The sequence below is a fragment of the Bubalus bubalis genome, chromosome 5 (genome assembly GCF_019923935.1).
Source record: "Bubalus bubalis isolate 160015118507 breed Murrah chromosome 5, NDDB_SH_1, whole genome shotgun sequence".
NCBI classification, from domain to species: domain Eukaryota; kingdom Metazoa; phylum Chordata; class Mammalia; order Artiodactyla; family Bovidae; genus Bubalus; species Bubalus bubalis.
Window position 1 is genome coordinate 124,717,881 of NC_059161.1, and position 16,213 is coordinate 124,734,093.

Genomic DNA, 16,213 nt, shown 5'->3' on the forward strand with positions numbered 1-16,213 from the left:
GACCACCAGGGAAATCCCACATGTTTTCTGTTTTGTTCATTCTATTTAATTTTTGCTAATGCTACCTGGCTGAGCTATATGAAACTGGTATCTGTGTGGTCCAAACGGTCAACTATGGGCAATTTCATATGGTCCAATTTATTTGTGACACTAAAGTAACTCTACAATCTACTTAATGGGCTACTTAGTATCCCATAGTTTGAAAACAACATTGTTTAGGGGTTATTGTCATTTTAAAAATTAAAATGGGCCTGAAACTCATTTTTTTTACTTAATATGGCATGCACATCTTTCCATGTAGGTATTGGGTTGGCCAAAATGGTCATTCGGGTTTTTGTAACATTATGAAAAAACCTGAACAAACTTGTTGGCCAACCCAATACTACACCTTTCTCAAAAGCTTAATAGAAACCACCACACATGATTACCCCAACTTAGGTAACTGATGTCCACTGAAGACTCTTAGATTTTTTCCAATGTCTTGCTGTTCCAAACCATGCCTAAGTGAACTTCCTTGTCATAAATGTTCATGTGCTGGTGCTAGAATTTCTGCAGTGTAGACTCAGGGGGGCAGGATGGAAACACACTGTGATCTTAGCTGTATTTTAAAGCCTCTGAAGAAAAATTACTGTCACTTTTTTCCCTTGGGGGCGCTTGGTGGAGAGCAAGTGGTGCTGAGGGGCCCCACCAGGCACCCCTTTCTGTCCAGCCCTCATCTCTCTACAACCTTCTTCTGCAAGATGGGAAGTTCCAGCTCACCCCAGACTTCTCCCTCTACAGACAAACACCCTGGAGGAACCCAGAAAAACAACACTCTGTACTGCCCACCAGACATAGTTTAAATTGCTGCCCAAGTTCCTTAAACTCTGGGGACTCCAGTATCACATCTACAAAAAGGAAATAATCTCTTAGGGTTGCAGGGAAGATAAAGTAGGAAATGTGGATGCTTTATAAGATGTCACAGCAATGAGTCATTCTTTTCAGCTAGTGCTGCACGGGTCTTTCGCAATCATTAGACACAGCTTCTTCTACTGCCTACTCACATTCACCCCATAGCTCCCTTGGGAAGGGCTCAAAACAAAGACACTAAGGCTCACCCTTCATTTTTTATTTTAATTTTTTGGCCTCCTGGCACAGCAGGAGGGATCTTAGTTCCCCCATTAGGGATTAAACCCGCACCCCCTGCAATGGAAGAAAGAAGTCTTAACCACTAGATCACTAGGGAAGTCCAAGGCTCACCTTTCTTTTTCTTGGAGTGGGGCACTGAGTGGCATGCTGGATCTTAGTTGCCCGACCAGGAATAGAACCCCTGCCCCCTGCAGTGGAAGCAGGGAGTCTTAACCACTGGACTGCCAGTAAAATCCCAAACTCATCCATCTGAGTTTACAATCTGCGGAGTCCCTGGTCTCAGCTTCCTCACTTATTCTGGACTTGAGCACTGACGTAAAGAACCAAACTCTTGGACAAAGTCATTCATTAAACTACAAATATTTATTGAGCACCTACTACATGTCAGTTATGCTAAGCACATGTGAGCGTCAATTTTCTTATTGGCAAAATGAAAAATGGTGCTTCTCAACAGAGAACAATGGGCATCTTGGGCGGAACAATTCTTTGTGCAAGTCTGTCCAATGACCTCTAGACGACAGGGGCTCTGCCTTGAAATTGGAACAACCCACTGACAGGCCTACACATTTCCTCAGGGGCATTTCCACCCTGGATGAAGAATCCCCAGCCTACCCTCTACGATTGATTTCGGAAGCCAGGGAATGAGGGGAAGCCCTAACACTGGCAGATTTAGGGTGACGCCTTTCAAGGCCCAAGACAGCAGGATCTGGATCCTGTTTCCGCGGAACAAAGCCCTACGGTAGCCCCAGGGTGACGTCAACGGCCTTGGGGCTCTCGGTTCTGACTCCAGAACTCCGACTCCCTCTTCAGCTAAGACACAGCACCGGAACTTCAGGTTTCCGTTCCAGTCGGGCCTGGGGTCCCAGAAGGGCGGTGCTATGGTCACCCAGGAACTGGGGATGCGAAGAGTTAACGCGAATGGCCACCCAGAAGCGCGCCCCCACCTCCCAACCCCCGGCAGGCTAGAAGGATCGTGCATCCCAGCACCTCCCGGCGCCTTCGCGGTCACGTGGGAGCGAGGGCGGGACCAATCGAAGAGCCAGCCAATAGGCTGTGCTGTCCGTGGGCGTGACAGCCAATAGGAGCAGGGAAAGGGGTCCCGGGATACGAAGAAACGGCGGCCGGGAGGGGGCTACCGGGACATGGGGCTTCTGACCATACTGAAGAAGATGAAGCAGAAAGAGCGGGAGCTGCGACTGCTCATGCTGTATCCTTCCTGACGCCGGAGCCGGAGCCGCGAGGGTAGCGGCGGTGCGGTGGGGAGCCCGCCGACCGGGCAGTGTCAGGCGCCCCCTACCGGGCGCTGCCTGTACGGCCGGCCGGCCTGTACCAACTGCCCATTGTGCGTCACGCTCATGGGCCCTACCATCGCTTTTGGCGGGGGGGAGCCGGGAGGAGGCCGTACCACTGGCTCGACGCGGTAGGTGGGGCCTCGTTTCCAAGGTGTGGGCGTCACGGCGCGGCGGCCGGACCAGGTGTCCCAATATAAGGGGAGGCGGGGCTGGTGACTCGAACGCTACCACCCGTCGGCCCGAGCGTGGGGCCGCGGTCCTCCCCCGCCCTGGGCGCCTCCTCCCCTAGTTGGAGGGTGCCAGGCCTCGGCCCCGCCCTCAGGGTCGGCCTCTCGGGGGCGTGCGGGCCCCGCCCTACTCTCCCAGTAGAGGGCGGAGGAGGAGGGGCGCCCTCTGCGGTCGTTAGGTTCGCGCGGGTCCGACTGTCCATCTCTTTGCTGTCTCACGGCCAGTCGGAGTCCCCGCGGTTGACCGCTTGTAGGCCCGAGGGCCTTGCCGACTTTCTGAGTCTCGCTCGCAGGCGTGCACATCCCTTCTCCCCCTCCGTGCCAGGCTGGGGCGGGGTGGGGGGCAAGCTGAGATCCAAGAGCTGGGCCGGCCTCACCCCCAGCAGAGAGGAGACATTTATGTGCACAAATAACTTGGTAATATTTACATCATGTCTGTTTTTAAGAACTCTGAGACGGGCACAGAGAATTCACTCATCCAATAAACATTTATTGAGCTAAGCGTCTGCCTGCAATGTGGGAGACCCGGGTTCGATTCCTGGGTTGGGAAGATCCCCTGGCGAAGGAAATGGCAATCCACTCCAGCACTCTTGCCTGGAAAATCCCATGGACGGAGGAGCCTGATAGGCTACAGTCCATGGGGTCGCAAAGAGTCGGACACGACTGAGCGACTTCACTTCACTGTTAGGTGCTAAGTTCTGTCCTGGGCGGCTAGGGAAAACAGCAAAACAAAACAAAAATCCTACCTTCGGACATTTTGTGTGATACTAAGGGAAGAAAATGTTAACAAAGTTAATCCTGCATAAATACGGTGGTCAAAGAAGACCATACTGAGAAAGTGACAGTTGAATCTAGACAGGTGAGGGATGAATTATGTAGAGATCTGGGGGAAAATGTTTAAGCAAAGGGAACAGCAAGTGTAAAGCTCTCCGAGGAGGAAGCCGACTGGTGTGTTCAAAGGACTGTCAAGGAGGAAAGTGTGAGCTGATGGAGTGAGAACACTGGAAGGCTAGGTCAGATGGAAGAGGTATTTCAGGTGGGTCCTTTAGTTCTAAACTTTTCTTCTATTTATTTATTTATTTTTGTGTTTTGTTTTTTTTTTTAATGAGGACCATTTTTAAAGTCTTTATTGAATGTGTTACAGTATTTCTTCTGTTTTATATTGTTTGTTTTTTGGCTCTGAGTCCTGTGGGATCATAGCTCCCTGACCAGGGATTGAACCCACAGCCCCTGAATTGGAAGGTGAAGTCTTAACCGCTAGACCACCAGGGAGTCCCATATTTTTGTTATTTTTTTTTTCAATTAAAATTATTTTTGCATTTTAATTTAATTTTATTTTGCATTAAATTTAAAATTTAAAATTTTTAATTTAATTTTTATTTTGCAGTTGATTTTTGGGCTTCCCAGGTAGTGCAAGTGGTAAAGAATCTGCCTGCTAATGCAGGAGACGAAATGGACAGGTGTTCAGTCCCTGGGTGGGAAGATCCCCTGGAGCAGGAAATGGCAACCCCTCCCAGTATCCTTACCCGGGAAATCCTATGGACAGAGGAACCTGGCAGGCTACAATTCATAGAGTTGCAAAGAGTCAGACGTAGCTAAGCACACACATGCACATTGTTAATTTACAATATTGTGTTAGTTTCAGGTGTATAGCAGAGTGTTTTGGTTATATATATATATACACACACATTCTTTTTCCATCCATTTTTCGAGATGGTTGGATGGCATCACTGACTGGATGGACATGAGTTTGAGTAAGCTCCAGGAGTTGGTGATGGACAGGGAAGCTTGGTATGCTGCAGTCCATGGGGTCACAAAGAGTCAGACACAACTGAGTGACTGAACTGATTCTTTTTCAGGTTCTTTTCCCGTATAGGTTATTACAGAATACTGAGTAGAGTTCCCCGTACTATAGAGTAGGGGATGTTTGCTTTAATGAGAAGTGCAGAGAGGAAGTGAGAGCTGAGACTAGTTAGGCCACTGCAATAACACAGGTAAGGTAGGATGGTAGCTTGGATCAGGATGGAAGCAGTGACAGACGTTGATTTAAATCTTGATAGTAAGGCCAGCAGCAGTTGCTGCTGGATTGGCCGTGAGCGTTAGGAGAATGGTGTCAAGCGTGATTCCTAGTGATAGGATGATTGAGGAGCCACTTGCTGACAGGTATTATAGAAGCGGGTGGGGAACACATTCAGGGGGAAGATAAGAGCTCAGACTGGTCCTGTAAGATGCTGCTGAGACATCCTAGAAATGTCACCCTGGCAGCTGGGTATAGAGACCAATGTCTCTCTATCCCAGGGGAGCAGCCGGGTGGGACGTACGAATTTCGGAGTCATCAGCATAAAGATGGTATTTGAAGCCATAATTCTGGATGAAACCACTGAGAGAGTGTGTGTGGACAGGGAAGAGAACCTAGGGCTGAGCTCAGATCAAAAGGCCAGGGCGATGAGGAAGGGTAACCAGGGAAGTCAGGAGAGCCAGGCAAGCCCGTGTCCCGGAGTAGAGGAGGGGGCTGGTCAGGAGCAGGAGGAAGAGGGCTGAGGACTACCTGGTCAGTGGAGAGCAAGGCGTCTCTAAGGACTGACCTTGGCCACAGCAGTTTCGGGGAAGCAGTGGGAGCAGAGGTCTTATGGGTTCACAAAGGAGCAGGAAGACAGAAACTGGAGAGGGTGGGTATGGACAACAGTTCTGAGATTTGCTATAAAGGGAACGAAATAAAGGAAAAAGTCAGGGGGAGAGGGGTCAAGAGAGGGTGGTGTTCACTTCTTCTTGGTGGGAGAGACATCCACGCATCAGCTGATGAAAATGATCCAGTGGAGAAGGAAGCAGGATGATGGAGCTGGGGTGGGGGGCGATGAGGAGAGCAATCAGCCACCAGTGATCAGGGACTAAAGCCGGGTCTCGGGAGAGATCCTCTCACCCCCGTCCCCCCAGTCCCAGCTGTAAGCCCCCTTGGGTGTTAGAAGGAAAAAGGAGGGTGGTTTTCTCCAGCTGGTGAACTTACCCATTTGCACACTCAGCAGCAAAGGGTTTGGAATATTCCAGAAACAAAAGGGCAAGGGTGGCTGCCTCCAGATACTTGCTCCCTGGAATGATCTTCTTCCCCTAGTCCTTCAAAAAGCCGGCTCCTTGCAGTCTGGGCCTCAGTCCAGCCGTCTCACACTGAAGTGGAAGCCGCACAGGGCAGGGACCGTGATTCCAGGGCACCCCCAGCGCCAGAGGTATTCTGGAGCAGTGTAGGCCTTAAGCATGGGGTTGGCCAGTAAGTTCATCAGGTTTTTCTGTAACATCTGTGGTGAAACCGAAGGGACTTTTTGGCCAACAGTACATTTTTATTTTTTGTATTATTTGGCTGTGCTGGGTCTTCTTTGCCGCACAGGCTTTTCTCTAGTTGCGGTGAGTGGGGGCTACTCTCTAGCTGTGGTGCGCAGGCTTCTCCTGGTGGCGGCTTCTCTTGTGAAGCAGGGGCTCTAGGGCCTGCTTCTACAAGTTTCAGTAGTTTTGGCTCCTGGTCTAGAACACAGGCTCAGTGGTCGTGCACGGGCTTAGTTGCTTCTTGGCATGTAGAATCTTCCCAGACCCGGGATCGAACTCGAGTTTCCAGCATTGGCAGGTGGAATCTTTACCACTGAGCAACCAGGGTAGCCTGGCCAACAGTATATGTTGTGGGATGAATTAAGAGCATCTGGTCAGAAGATGATATATTTTCACATTTATCGTGTAGGTCAGGCAGGTACTCAACATACTTTGATATGTGGTCAGAGAGGTGGGTCAGAGAGGGTGACACCCTGGGATGGTGTCACCAGCCCGCAGAGCCTGGGGCCTTCTCCTTAACCCGGCGTGCCCCCAGGGGCCTGGACAATGCCGGCAAGACGACCATCCTCAAGAAGTTCAACGGCGAAGACATCGACACCATCTCCCCCACACTGGGCTTCAACATCAAGACCTTGGAGCACCGAGGGTGAGCGGGGTCCCCAAGGGCGGGCCTGCCCAGCACAGGGCAGGGAGGGCGGGCGGGGGCCAGACTGACCTTGCAGCCCCTACTTCCCTGTCCAGATTCAAGCTGAACATTTGGGATGTGGGTGGCCAGAAGTCCCTGCGGTCCTACTGGCGGAACTACTTTGAGAGCACCGACGGCCTCATCTGGGTGGTGGACAGCGCCGACCGCCAGCGCATGCAGGACTGCCAGCGGGAGCTCCAGAACCTGCTGGTGGAGGAGGTGGGCAGGGGGCTCCCCCAGCTCCTGGGTCCCGGTGCTTCGCGCACCTGTGTGGGTGTGTGAACACTGCCCTCAGCCGACTCCCTGTGGGGTCCGTGATCCCAGGGGGACACTCAGTTGGGGTCTGTTCCCTCACCCAGCCCTCACCACGTGTCCAGCACCCTTGGGGAGGCAGAGACAACCAGTACACCCGCCCCAGGGAGGCTTACAGTGCCATAAGCAGAACATGGGTCCATGTGGTCTGAGATGCGGTTCACACCCCTGCAGCGTCACTGCTTCACCACCCTGAGCTTCAGTTTCTGCACCTTGAGTCAGGCTTCGGGGAGGATGACTTGAGGCTGGTGTGTGAAGCTTTGGCAGGCAGTGGAGCCTGGCTCAGGAGTTGGGCTGTTGCTTTGTGACCTTAGGCAAGGCACTTAGTTTCTCTGAATTGCCACTGCATCTCTCAGATGGGCATTATATTAATAATTACGGTGATCTTAAAATGTACTGTCTGAGCCAAAATGCTTTTCTTTAAATAAAATTTTAGATTTATAGAAAAGTTGCAAAGATAGTGAAAAGTTACCCATGTATCTTTCACCTGGTTTCCCTTAATGTGAACATCTCACAGAACTGCCAAACACTTGTTAAAACTATTTAATAAGAAATTAACAAGTTACTGTTAACCGAACTACAGGTTTTGTTTGGATTGCACCAGTTTTTCCATTAATGTCCTTTCTCTGTTCCAGGGTTTAATCCAGGTTACTCCACTGCATTTAGCTGAAATTCAGGACACTTTTGAGAGTTAAAGAGGGAGTTGTTAATAATTATTTAGGGACAATAGGCCTAAACAGCAGTCAAGCAGGTCCAGTGAGGTCCTGGCTGTTGAATGTTCAGCCCTGGCCTGGCACCTCAAGGCCCTTGTTAAGGGGTAGAGCTGCCATCCACATGGAGGGACTCCCGGTCACAAACACACAGAGGGAAGTAGCTGGAATCACAGGCAGAGAGGAAGGCCTGTCAGGGTAATGGGACAGTCAGGGGACTGTATGAACTTGGAGGAGGGGAAGCTCATTGCCCACAGCCGCCACAGCCCCTGGGATAGTCGCGTTTTTTGATGTCAGGTCATCAGGTCACAGCAATCTAGAAGCAGAGGCTTGAGGATCATCTTGTCCATCACCCCCTCCCCTTGTCCATCACCCCCTCCCCTTGTCCATCACCCCCTCCCCTTGTCCATCACCCCCTCCCCTTGTCCATCACCCCCTCCCATTTATAGAAGAGGAATCTGATGCACAGAGGAGAGAGGTGCCCACTGGGTGTGACTGTGCTGGAACCAGGGTCTCAGCCCAGCCCAGCTCCCTCCAGCCCATAATGGCTGGACAGGAAGCCGTGTTCACACTGCCCACACTAATTGTGTCTTTGCAACCACCATGGGACCTTGCTCTAATCTTCCAGACTGCTCTCTGACCCCAGCTGCTCTGGGTGATTAGTGCAGAGGCTGGGCTGCCCTCTGAGCCTCCACCCCGCCTCCCCTTACCCTCTGTTTCTCTTCTCTAGCGCCTGGCCGGAGCGACCCTCCTCATCTTTGCCAACAAGCAAGACCTGCCCGGAGCACTGTCCTCTAACGCCATCCGCGAGGTGAGTCCAGGCCTTGGCACAAGCTCACAGAGGAAAAGGGGCCTGTAATTCTTTGTTCATTTATTTAGAAAGCATTTATTAGCCCCTGCTGTGTGTATTCAGGGTACTGGAGAGTCAGTGATAGAAGATGGAGTTGTGCTCCACAGCCTGGGGGACGGCAGATCTGCAAGTAGATTATCCCGGGGATAACAGTAACCAACAGGCAGTAGGCGCTTTTTCTGTGCTAGGCTCTTTGCATGGATTAACTTACTCAGTTCTCACAGCAACCTCCTGAGGTAGGAACCATTATCATCATTCTACAGATGGTGAAGGAGGCTTAGAGAGGTTAGGTAACTCCCCCAAGGTCACACAGCCAAGAAGCAGACAAGCCATTTAAACACAGGCCTATGTGACCGCAGGTTGCATCTTCATCTGACTCTGAAGCTTGAATACCAGAATGAGAAAGAGTGGGGTTAGAATCTAGGTTCTGCCACTGATTAGCTGTGTGACTTGAGGCAGGCTGCTTAACCTCTCTGAGGTTTTCTCCTCAGTAAAATGGCAATCACAATCCCTAGCTTACGGGGCCATGGGGCGAATGGATAAGAGGACATTTGTAGGGCCCATAGCACGATGTCAGGGGCCCTTGTTGTGATCATATTATAAGGGGTAGTGCTGGCATGGTGGTGGCAGAGAGCCCGGGTGCCCTGGGAGGCCAGCGGATCTTCACCAGGGGCCAGGGGAGGCTTCCCAAAGCAGGCCCTTCATGGGGGCTTGGATCTCCCCTGGGCAGGGGAGGGAAGGGGCGGAGGGTGGGCAGGGCCTGTGGTCCCCGAGGCCACCATCACCTCCTGCCCTCCCAGGCCCTGGAGCTGGACTCCATCCGTAGCCACCACTGGCGCATCCAGGGCTGCAGCGCCGTCACCGGGGAGAACCTGCTGCCTGGCATCGACTGGCTCCTGGATGACATCTCCAGCCGCATCTTCATGGCCGACTGAGCCGCTTGTGATGCCCCCCCACTCAGCTCACAGTCCAGGCACCCCCCACCCCGCCTCCAAGCACCATCCCTGGAAGGGTGGGAGTCCACCAGCCCAACTAACAGCCCCCGCCCCCCTCCATACCCTGCTGCTGCTACTGCTGCCCACTGCTGCTCTGTGGCCAGCCGGCTCCCGAGGCGGGAGGCCTGTCACCCTGGCTGTCCCCCTGGCTCCTGACCCTGCCCGCCTGCAGCTGCGGGACCAGGAAGAGAGGGCTGTGGCTGGGAGGGGGCTGCCTCTGCTGCTATCGAGGCTGTGGGCCTCACCATTTGCTCAGCTGTGAGAATAAATTGTTCCCCACTCCCGTTCCTGGCTGAGTCATTTGTTGATTCTACAGCCCTGCAGGGTGCCTAGAGCCCACTGCCCAGTGGGAGACGAAAAAGACATCATTTCAGTCAGAGGATCAACTGTCGCTGTGTCAAGGAAGTGGCAGAGAATTACAGAAGCACGGGACAGGGTATTGGAATTCCATGTGGAAGAGTTCAGGTGGGCTTCCCAGAGGAGGTGACGTGAAAGCTGAGAGTAAAGGATGAGTAGAAGTTTTCCGGCCAGAGGAGGGAGGACAGTTCACTGGAGCAACTGCTGCCCTCAGAGGTATGAATGAGAAAAAGGAAGGCACCCCGACGTCAGGCCTCTCAGCTTGTCAAACGGAACAGGGGCTGAATCTCAGCTCCCAGCTTCCCACTGGCAGCCAGGAATCTGCGCAGTGGGCAGCCTGCACGGCTGTGTGAGGCAGCGCTGGTTCAAGCAGAGGGACTCACAGGACAGAGGCCTGAAGAGCAAGGGCTCTTGGGAAACGGAGGGGTGATGACTCCGGTGTAGGAGGGTGTGGACATCAGGCCGGTTAGCTAACTGAGAACAGGGCTGGGAAAGGACCTTCCCTGAAGGCTACCAGGCACTCTTTGAGGCAAGGGCCAGGGTGGGAAAGGATGGGAACCAGGGGGACCCAGGGCCCCCATCCAGGTGGCAGGATAAATGGATATTTGGACAGGGCGCCCTGCTTGTAGTCCTTCCAGTAGGGGCTTACTCTGCATGGCTCTGTTTGAAGCACTTCTCACTTACCATCACATTGAATTATAAGCCCAACCATATATGGCCCCATTTATGTAGGAACAAAGCCTCCAGGAGGTCATGTGACTTACTTAAACCCCCCTCAGCTAAGAAGTAGTGGGGCTGGGATTTGAACCCAGCACACTGAGCCACTACACCCTGCTCACCATTTTGCTTTTGTTTCTGTGCTCAGAATTCCAGTGCCAGATGGAATTTGGCATAACATGTTTATGAGGGAAGGTGAGTTTTCCTAAGGGACAGGTGAGAAAGAGACACAGATTCACTGCTCCAGGAGCCCTCCCCGGAGGGTGGAGACCTCCGCAAATCTGCACTCTGTTAGAATGGAAGAAGAGAAATGGATTTTGGGTGGACAACCTTAAAATATAAACTTGCAGGACACTCCTGGTGGTCCAGTGGTTAAGAATCTGCCTTCCAGTGCAGAGGATGCGGGTTCGATCCCTGTTTGGGGAACATGCTGTGAGGCAACTAAGCCCGGGTGCTGTAACTACTGAGCCCTCACACCTCAATGACGACCCCATGTGGCAAATGACCTGATGCTGCCAAATAAAATAAGAAAATCAGTATTTTTTTTAAGAGTATAAACTGTCCATCACCATAGAAATTGAGAACCACCTGCCATGTCTTCTGTGCAAGATAGACACCATGTCCCAGGCTCTCATCCCTATGGGGAGCAGACATATCCAGTCTCCAGAGCCAAACCCTGGCTCTGCCACTCACTGATTGATGAAGAGCTAGTTGCTTAACCTGTCTCTGCCTTGGGGTCCCCACCTGGGTTGAAGATAGTGTCACCTACTTCCTAGGGTTGGGAGGAGAATCAGATGGGTGGGTTGCCTTGTGCGTCGTATGCACTATAGGTCAGCTATAATTATTTTTATTTGAACCAGTAGGAGTTCAAACAGATCCAATGTGAGTTCAGACATCCACTGATCTGGGTGAGTCAACCCAGTGTTCAAGCCCTCCTAGGGGCCCTTAGTAAGCAGCATGCTTTCATTCAAAGGTGAATTATACATGGTTAATGACAAATATTTCCCAGGCAAGGATACTGGGGTGGGTTGCCATGCCTTTCTCCAGAGGATCTTCCTGACCAGGGATCGAACCTGGTCTCTCACATTTCGGGCAGATTCTTTACCATCTGAGCCATCAGGGAAGTCCAGAGACAAATAAGAAAAATAACAAGGTTACAGTCATCACAAGTCCCCTGAATGTGGGGGATGAGCTGCAGCAGAAAGTCTGCATCACGTGGTCAAGCCGACACAGTGGGAATGTGGGGAGCAGACCCCCTGCCCTGCCCCTGTGCATTTGCAGCTTTTCCTTCTCCTCTGCCTTCTGAGAAGGCTCTTCTGTTCACTTCTACCAGTGACGGAACTCCTAATGGAAGGAGAAAGGCCAGAGGCTAAGCTGACCTAGGTGGGAAAGGTCTTCGATGGATGAAGAAGGCAGAAATGGGAGAATGCGGAGCTGCTGGGCAAGGGAGGGGAGGGAATGATGGGAGAGAAGGGGACCTGAAGCCAGGGCTCTGCCAAGAGAACTCTGAAAACCAGGTGTGCATGTCTGTTAATCGCTCAGTCCTGTCTTGACTCTCTGCGACCCTATGGACTGTAGCCCACCAGGCTCTTCTGTCCATGGGATTCTTGAGGCAAGAATACTGGAGTGGGGAGCCATTCCCTTCTCCAGGGGTCTTCCCAACCAAGAAAGGGGTCTTCAGAGAAGCCCTGTGTATGCTGTAAGAGGGGACACACCCCATCCCAGCCTCCTCACGAACACCTCTGGATGAACTACCCTGTTTCCACTGCTCCCAAGAGTCTGGTTTGGGAGTTTGCTTTGTGTTTCTGAAGTTACAGCACCCACTCATCTGAGTTCCAGTAAGAAGAGTGGCCACCCCTGATACTCCATTTAGGCTTCACAGCGTGGTGGTGGTGGGATCATTCGGGGTCCTGGGTACGCTGTCCAGACACAGATCACTGCCTTCAGCAGAAAGAATGTTTCTTGGGCAAATACTGGGAACTCAGGGCACATCGATGGAGATTGGACAGCTCCAAAGGCTGGGCAGCCAAACCCACAGCTGACACTGTACTCGAGGAACGTTGTCCCCTCACCAGGCACTGTGCCTGTCCCTCACTCAAGAGTCAAGTCTTTCAGGAGGGAGTCCCCGACCCCTACTTGGCACCTGGGGCAGGGAAAGGAGCTGGCACCTTTGGATTCTGAGCTAAGAGGCTGGAGGGCTGCACATCCTAGTGAACTACCTCGAAAGATCTGGTGCTATGGTGCTAACAGAAAGAGGCAGGGGCGAATGCTAGACGGACCCACAAAGGAAAAAGAGAAACAGCCACTGCGGTAGATTCTATATCAACATCCCCATTCTAGAGATGAGAAACTGTCGCTCAAGTAGTTAAGGAAAACTCTTGTAGTTAGTAAGATGTGTGACTTCAGAACACATGTCACTACTGTACTTCTCTGGAGTTCTTTATGTTCCCCTGCCATGAAGAGATACCCCACGCCCAAGGTAAGAGAAACCCAAGTAAGATGGTAGGTGTTGCAAGAGGGCATCAGAGGGCAGACACACTGAAACCATACTCACAGAAAACTAGTCAATCTAATCACACTAGGACCACAGCATTGTCAAACTCAATGAAACTAAGCCATGCCCTTGGGGCAACCCAAGATGGGCAGGTCATGGTGAAGAGATCTGACAGAATGTGGTCCACTGGAGAAGGGAATGACAAACCACTTCAGTATTCTTGCCTTGAGAACCCCATGAACAGTATGAAAAGGCAAAATGATAGGATACTGAAAGAGGAACTCCCCAGGTCAGTAGGGGCCCAATATGCTACTGGAGATCAGTGGAGAAATAACTCCAGAAAGAATGAAGGGATGGAGCCAAAGCAAAAACAATACCCAGCTGTGGATGTGACTAGTGATAGAAGCAAGGTCCGATGCTGTAAAAAGCAATATTGCATAGGAACCTGGAATGTCAGGTCCATGAATCAAGGCAAATTGGAAGTGGTCAAACAAGAGATGGCAAGAGTGAGTGTTGACATTCTAGGAATCAGCGAACTCAAATGGACTGGAATGGGTGAATTTAATTCAGATGACCATTATATCTACTACTGCGGGCAGGAATCCTTCAGAAGAAATGGAGTAGCCGTCATGGTCAACAAAAGAGTCCGAAATGCAGTACTTGGATGCAGTCTCAAAAATGACAGAATGATCTCTGTTCATTTCCAAGGCAAACCATTCAATATCACAGTAATCCAAGTCTATGCCCCAACCAATAATGCTGAAGAAGCTGAAGTTGAACGGTTCTATGAAGACCTACAAGACCTTTTAGAACTAACACCCAAAAAAGATGTCCTTTTCATTATAGGGGACTGGAATGCAAAAGTAGGAAGTCAAGAAACACCTGGAGTAACAGGCAAATTTGGCCTTGGAATACGGAATGAAGCAGGGCAAAGACTAATAGAGTTTTGCCAAGAAAATGCATTGGTCATAGCAAACACCCTCTTCCAACAACACAAGAGAAGACTGTATTCATGGACATCACCAGATGGTCAACACTGAAATCAGATTGATTATATTCTTTGCAGCCAAAGATGGAGAAGCTCTATACAGTCAACAAAAACAAGACCGGGAGCTGACTGTGGCTCAGATCATGAACTCCTTATTACCAAATTCAGACTTAAATTGAAGAAAGTAGGGAAAACCACTAGACCATTCAGGTATGACCTAAATCAAATCCCTTATGATTATACAATGGAAGTGAGAAATAGATTTAAGGACCTAGATCTGATAGATAGAGTGCCTGAAGAACTATGGAATGAGGTTCGTGACATTGTACAGGAGACAGGGATCAAGACGATCCCCATGGAAAAGAAATGCAAAAAAGCAAAATGGCTGTCTGGGGAGGCCTTACAAATAGCTGTGAAAAGAAGAGAAGTGAAAAGCAAAGGAGAAAAGGAAAGATATAAACATCTGAATGCAGAGTTCCAAAGAATAGCAAGAAGAGATAAGAAAGCCTTCTTCAGCAATCAATGCAAAGAAATAGAGGAAAACAACAGAATGGGAAAGACTAGAGATCTCTTAAAGAAAATTAGAGATACCAAGGGAACATTTCATGCAAAGATGGGCTCGATAAAGGACAGAAATGGTACGGACCTAACAGAAGCAGAAGATATTAAGAAGAGGTGGCAAGAATACACAGAAGAACTGTACAAAAAAGATCTTCACGACCCAGATAATCATGATGGTGTGATCACTGACCTAGAGCCAGACATCCTGGAATGTGAAGTCAAGTGGGCCTTAGAAAGCATCACTACAAACAAAGCTAGTGGAGGTGATGGAATTCCAGTTGAGCTATTTCAAATCCTGAAAGATGATGCTGTGAAAGTGCTGCACTCAATATGTCAGCAAATTTGGAAAACTCAGCAGTGGCCACAGGACTGGAAAAGGTCAGTTTTCATTCCAATCCCAAATATAGGCAATGCCAAAGAATGCTCAAACTACCGCACAATAGCACTCATCTCACACGCTAGTAAAGTAACGCTCAAAATTCTCCAAGCCAGGCCTCAGCAGTACGTGAACCATGAACTTCCAGATGTTCAAGCTGGTTTTAGAAAAGGCAGAGGAACCAGAGATCAAATTGCCAACATCTGCTGGATCACTGAAAAAGCAAGAGAGTTCCAGAAAAACATCTATTTCTGCTTTATTGACTATGCCAAAGCCTTTGACTGTGTGGATCACAATAAACTGTGGAAAATTCTGAAAGAGATGGGAATACTAGACCAGCTGACCTGCCTCTTGAGAAATCTGTATGCAGGTCAGGAAGCAACAGTTAGAACTGGACATGGAACAACAGACGGGTTCCAAATAGGAAAAGGAGTACATCGAGGCTGTATATTGTCACCCTGCTTATTTAACTTCTATGCAGAGTACATCATGAGAAATGCTGGACTGGAAGAAACACAAGCTGGAATCAAGATTGCCGGGAGAAATATCAATAACCTCAGATGTGCAGATGACACCACCCTTATGGCAGAAAGTGAAGAGGAACTCAAAAGCCTCTTGATGAAAGTGAAAGTGGAGAGTGAAAAAGTTGGCTTAAAGCTCAACATTCAGAAAACAAAGATCATGGCATCTAGCCCTACCACTTCATGGGAAATAGATGGGGAAACAGTGGAAACAGTGTCAGACTTTGTTTTTTTTGGGCTCCAAAATGACTGCAGATGGTGACTGCAGCCATGAAATTAAAGATGCTTACTCCTTGGAAGAAAAGTTATGACCAACCTAGATAGCGTATTCAAAAGCAGAGACATGACTTTGCCAACAAAGGTCGGGCTAGTCAAGGCTATGGTTTTTCCTGTGGTCATGTATGGATGTGAGAGTTGGACTGTGAAGAAGGCTGAGCGCCGAAGAATTGATGCTTTTGAACTGTGGTGTTGGAGAAGACTCTTGAGAGTCCCTTGGACTGCAAGGAGATCCAACCAGTCCATTCTGAAGGAGATCAGCCCTGGGATTTCTTTGGAGGGAATGATGCTGAAGCTGAAACTCCAGTACTTTGGTCACCTCATGCGAAGAGTTGACTCATTGGAAAAGACTCTGATGCTGAGAGGGATTGAGGGCAGGAGGAGAAGGGGACGACAGGATGAGATGGCT

General features: G+C 50.2%; 1 protein-coding gene across 2 annotated transcripts; it reads left to right on the forward strand.

Moving 5' to 3' along the window:
• The first annotated feature begins 2,179 nt into the window (after nucleotides 1-2,179).
• ARL2 (ADP ribosylation factor like GTPase 2) lies at nucleotides 2,180-9,801 on the forward strand. Of its 2 annotated transcripts, none has more exons than XM_006056509.3 (5): nucleotides 2,180-2,335; nucleotides 6,498-6,608; nucleotides 6,704-6,866; nucleotides 8,400-8,480; nucleotides 9,320-9,801. In XM_006056509.3, the coding sequence occupies exons 1-5, from the start codon at nucleotides 2,271-2,273 to the stop codon at nucleotides 9,452-9,454; spliced, it is 555 nt and encodes a 184-aa protein (XP_006056571.1). In that variant the 5' UTR covers nucleotides 2,180-2,270; the 3' UTR covers nucleotides 9,455-9,801. The 2 variants fall into 2 exon arrangements, with proteins under 2 accessions (XP_006056571.1, XP_044799627.1); XM_044943692.1 differs by lacking the exon at nucleotides 2,180-2,335 and adding an exon at nucleotides 2,443-2,548.
• The last annotated feature ends 6,412 nt before the right edge of the window (nucleotides 9,802-16,213 follow it).

Bases quoted from the DNA above. Each gene is read 5' to 3' on its own strand.
- ARL2 (XM_006056509.3), top strand. From the start codon at position 2,271: ATGGGGCTTCTGACCATACTGAAGAAGATGAAGCAGAAAGAGCGGGAG. The intron at 2,336-6,497 runs GTATCCTTCCTG...GCGTGCCCCCAG, and splicing joins GAGCTGCGACTGCTCATGCT to GGGCCTGGACAATGCCGGCA. The intron at 6,867-8,399 runs GTGGGCAGGGGG...TCTCTTCTCTAG, and splicing joins AGAACCTGCTGGTGGAGGAG to CGCCTGGCCGGAGCGACCCT.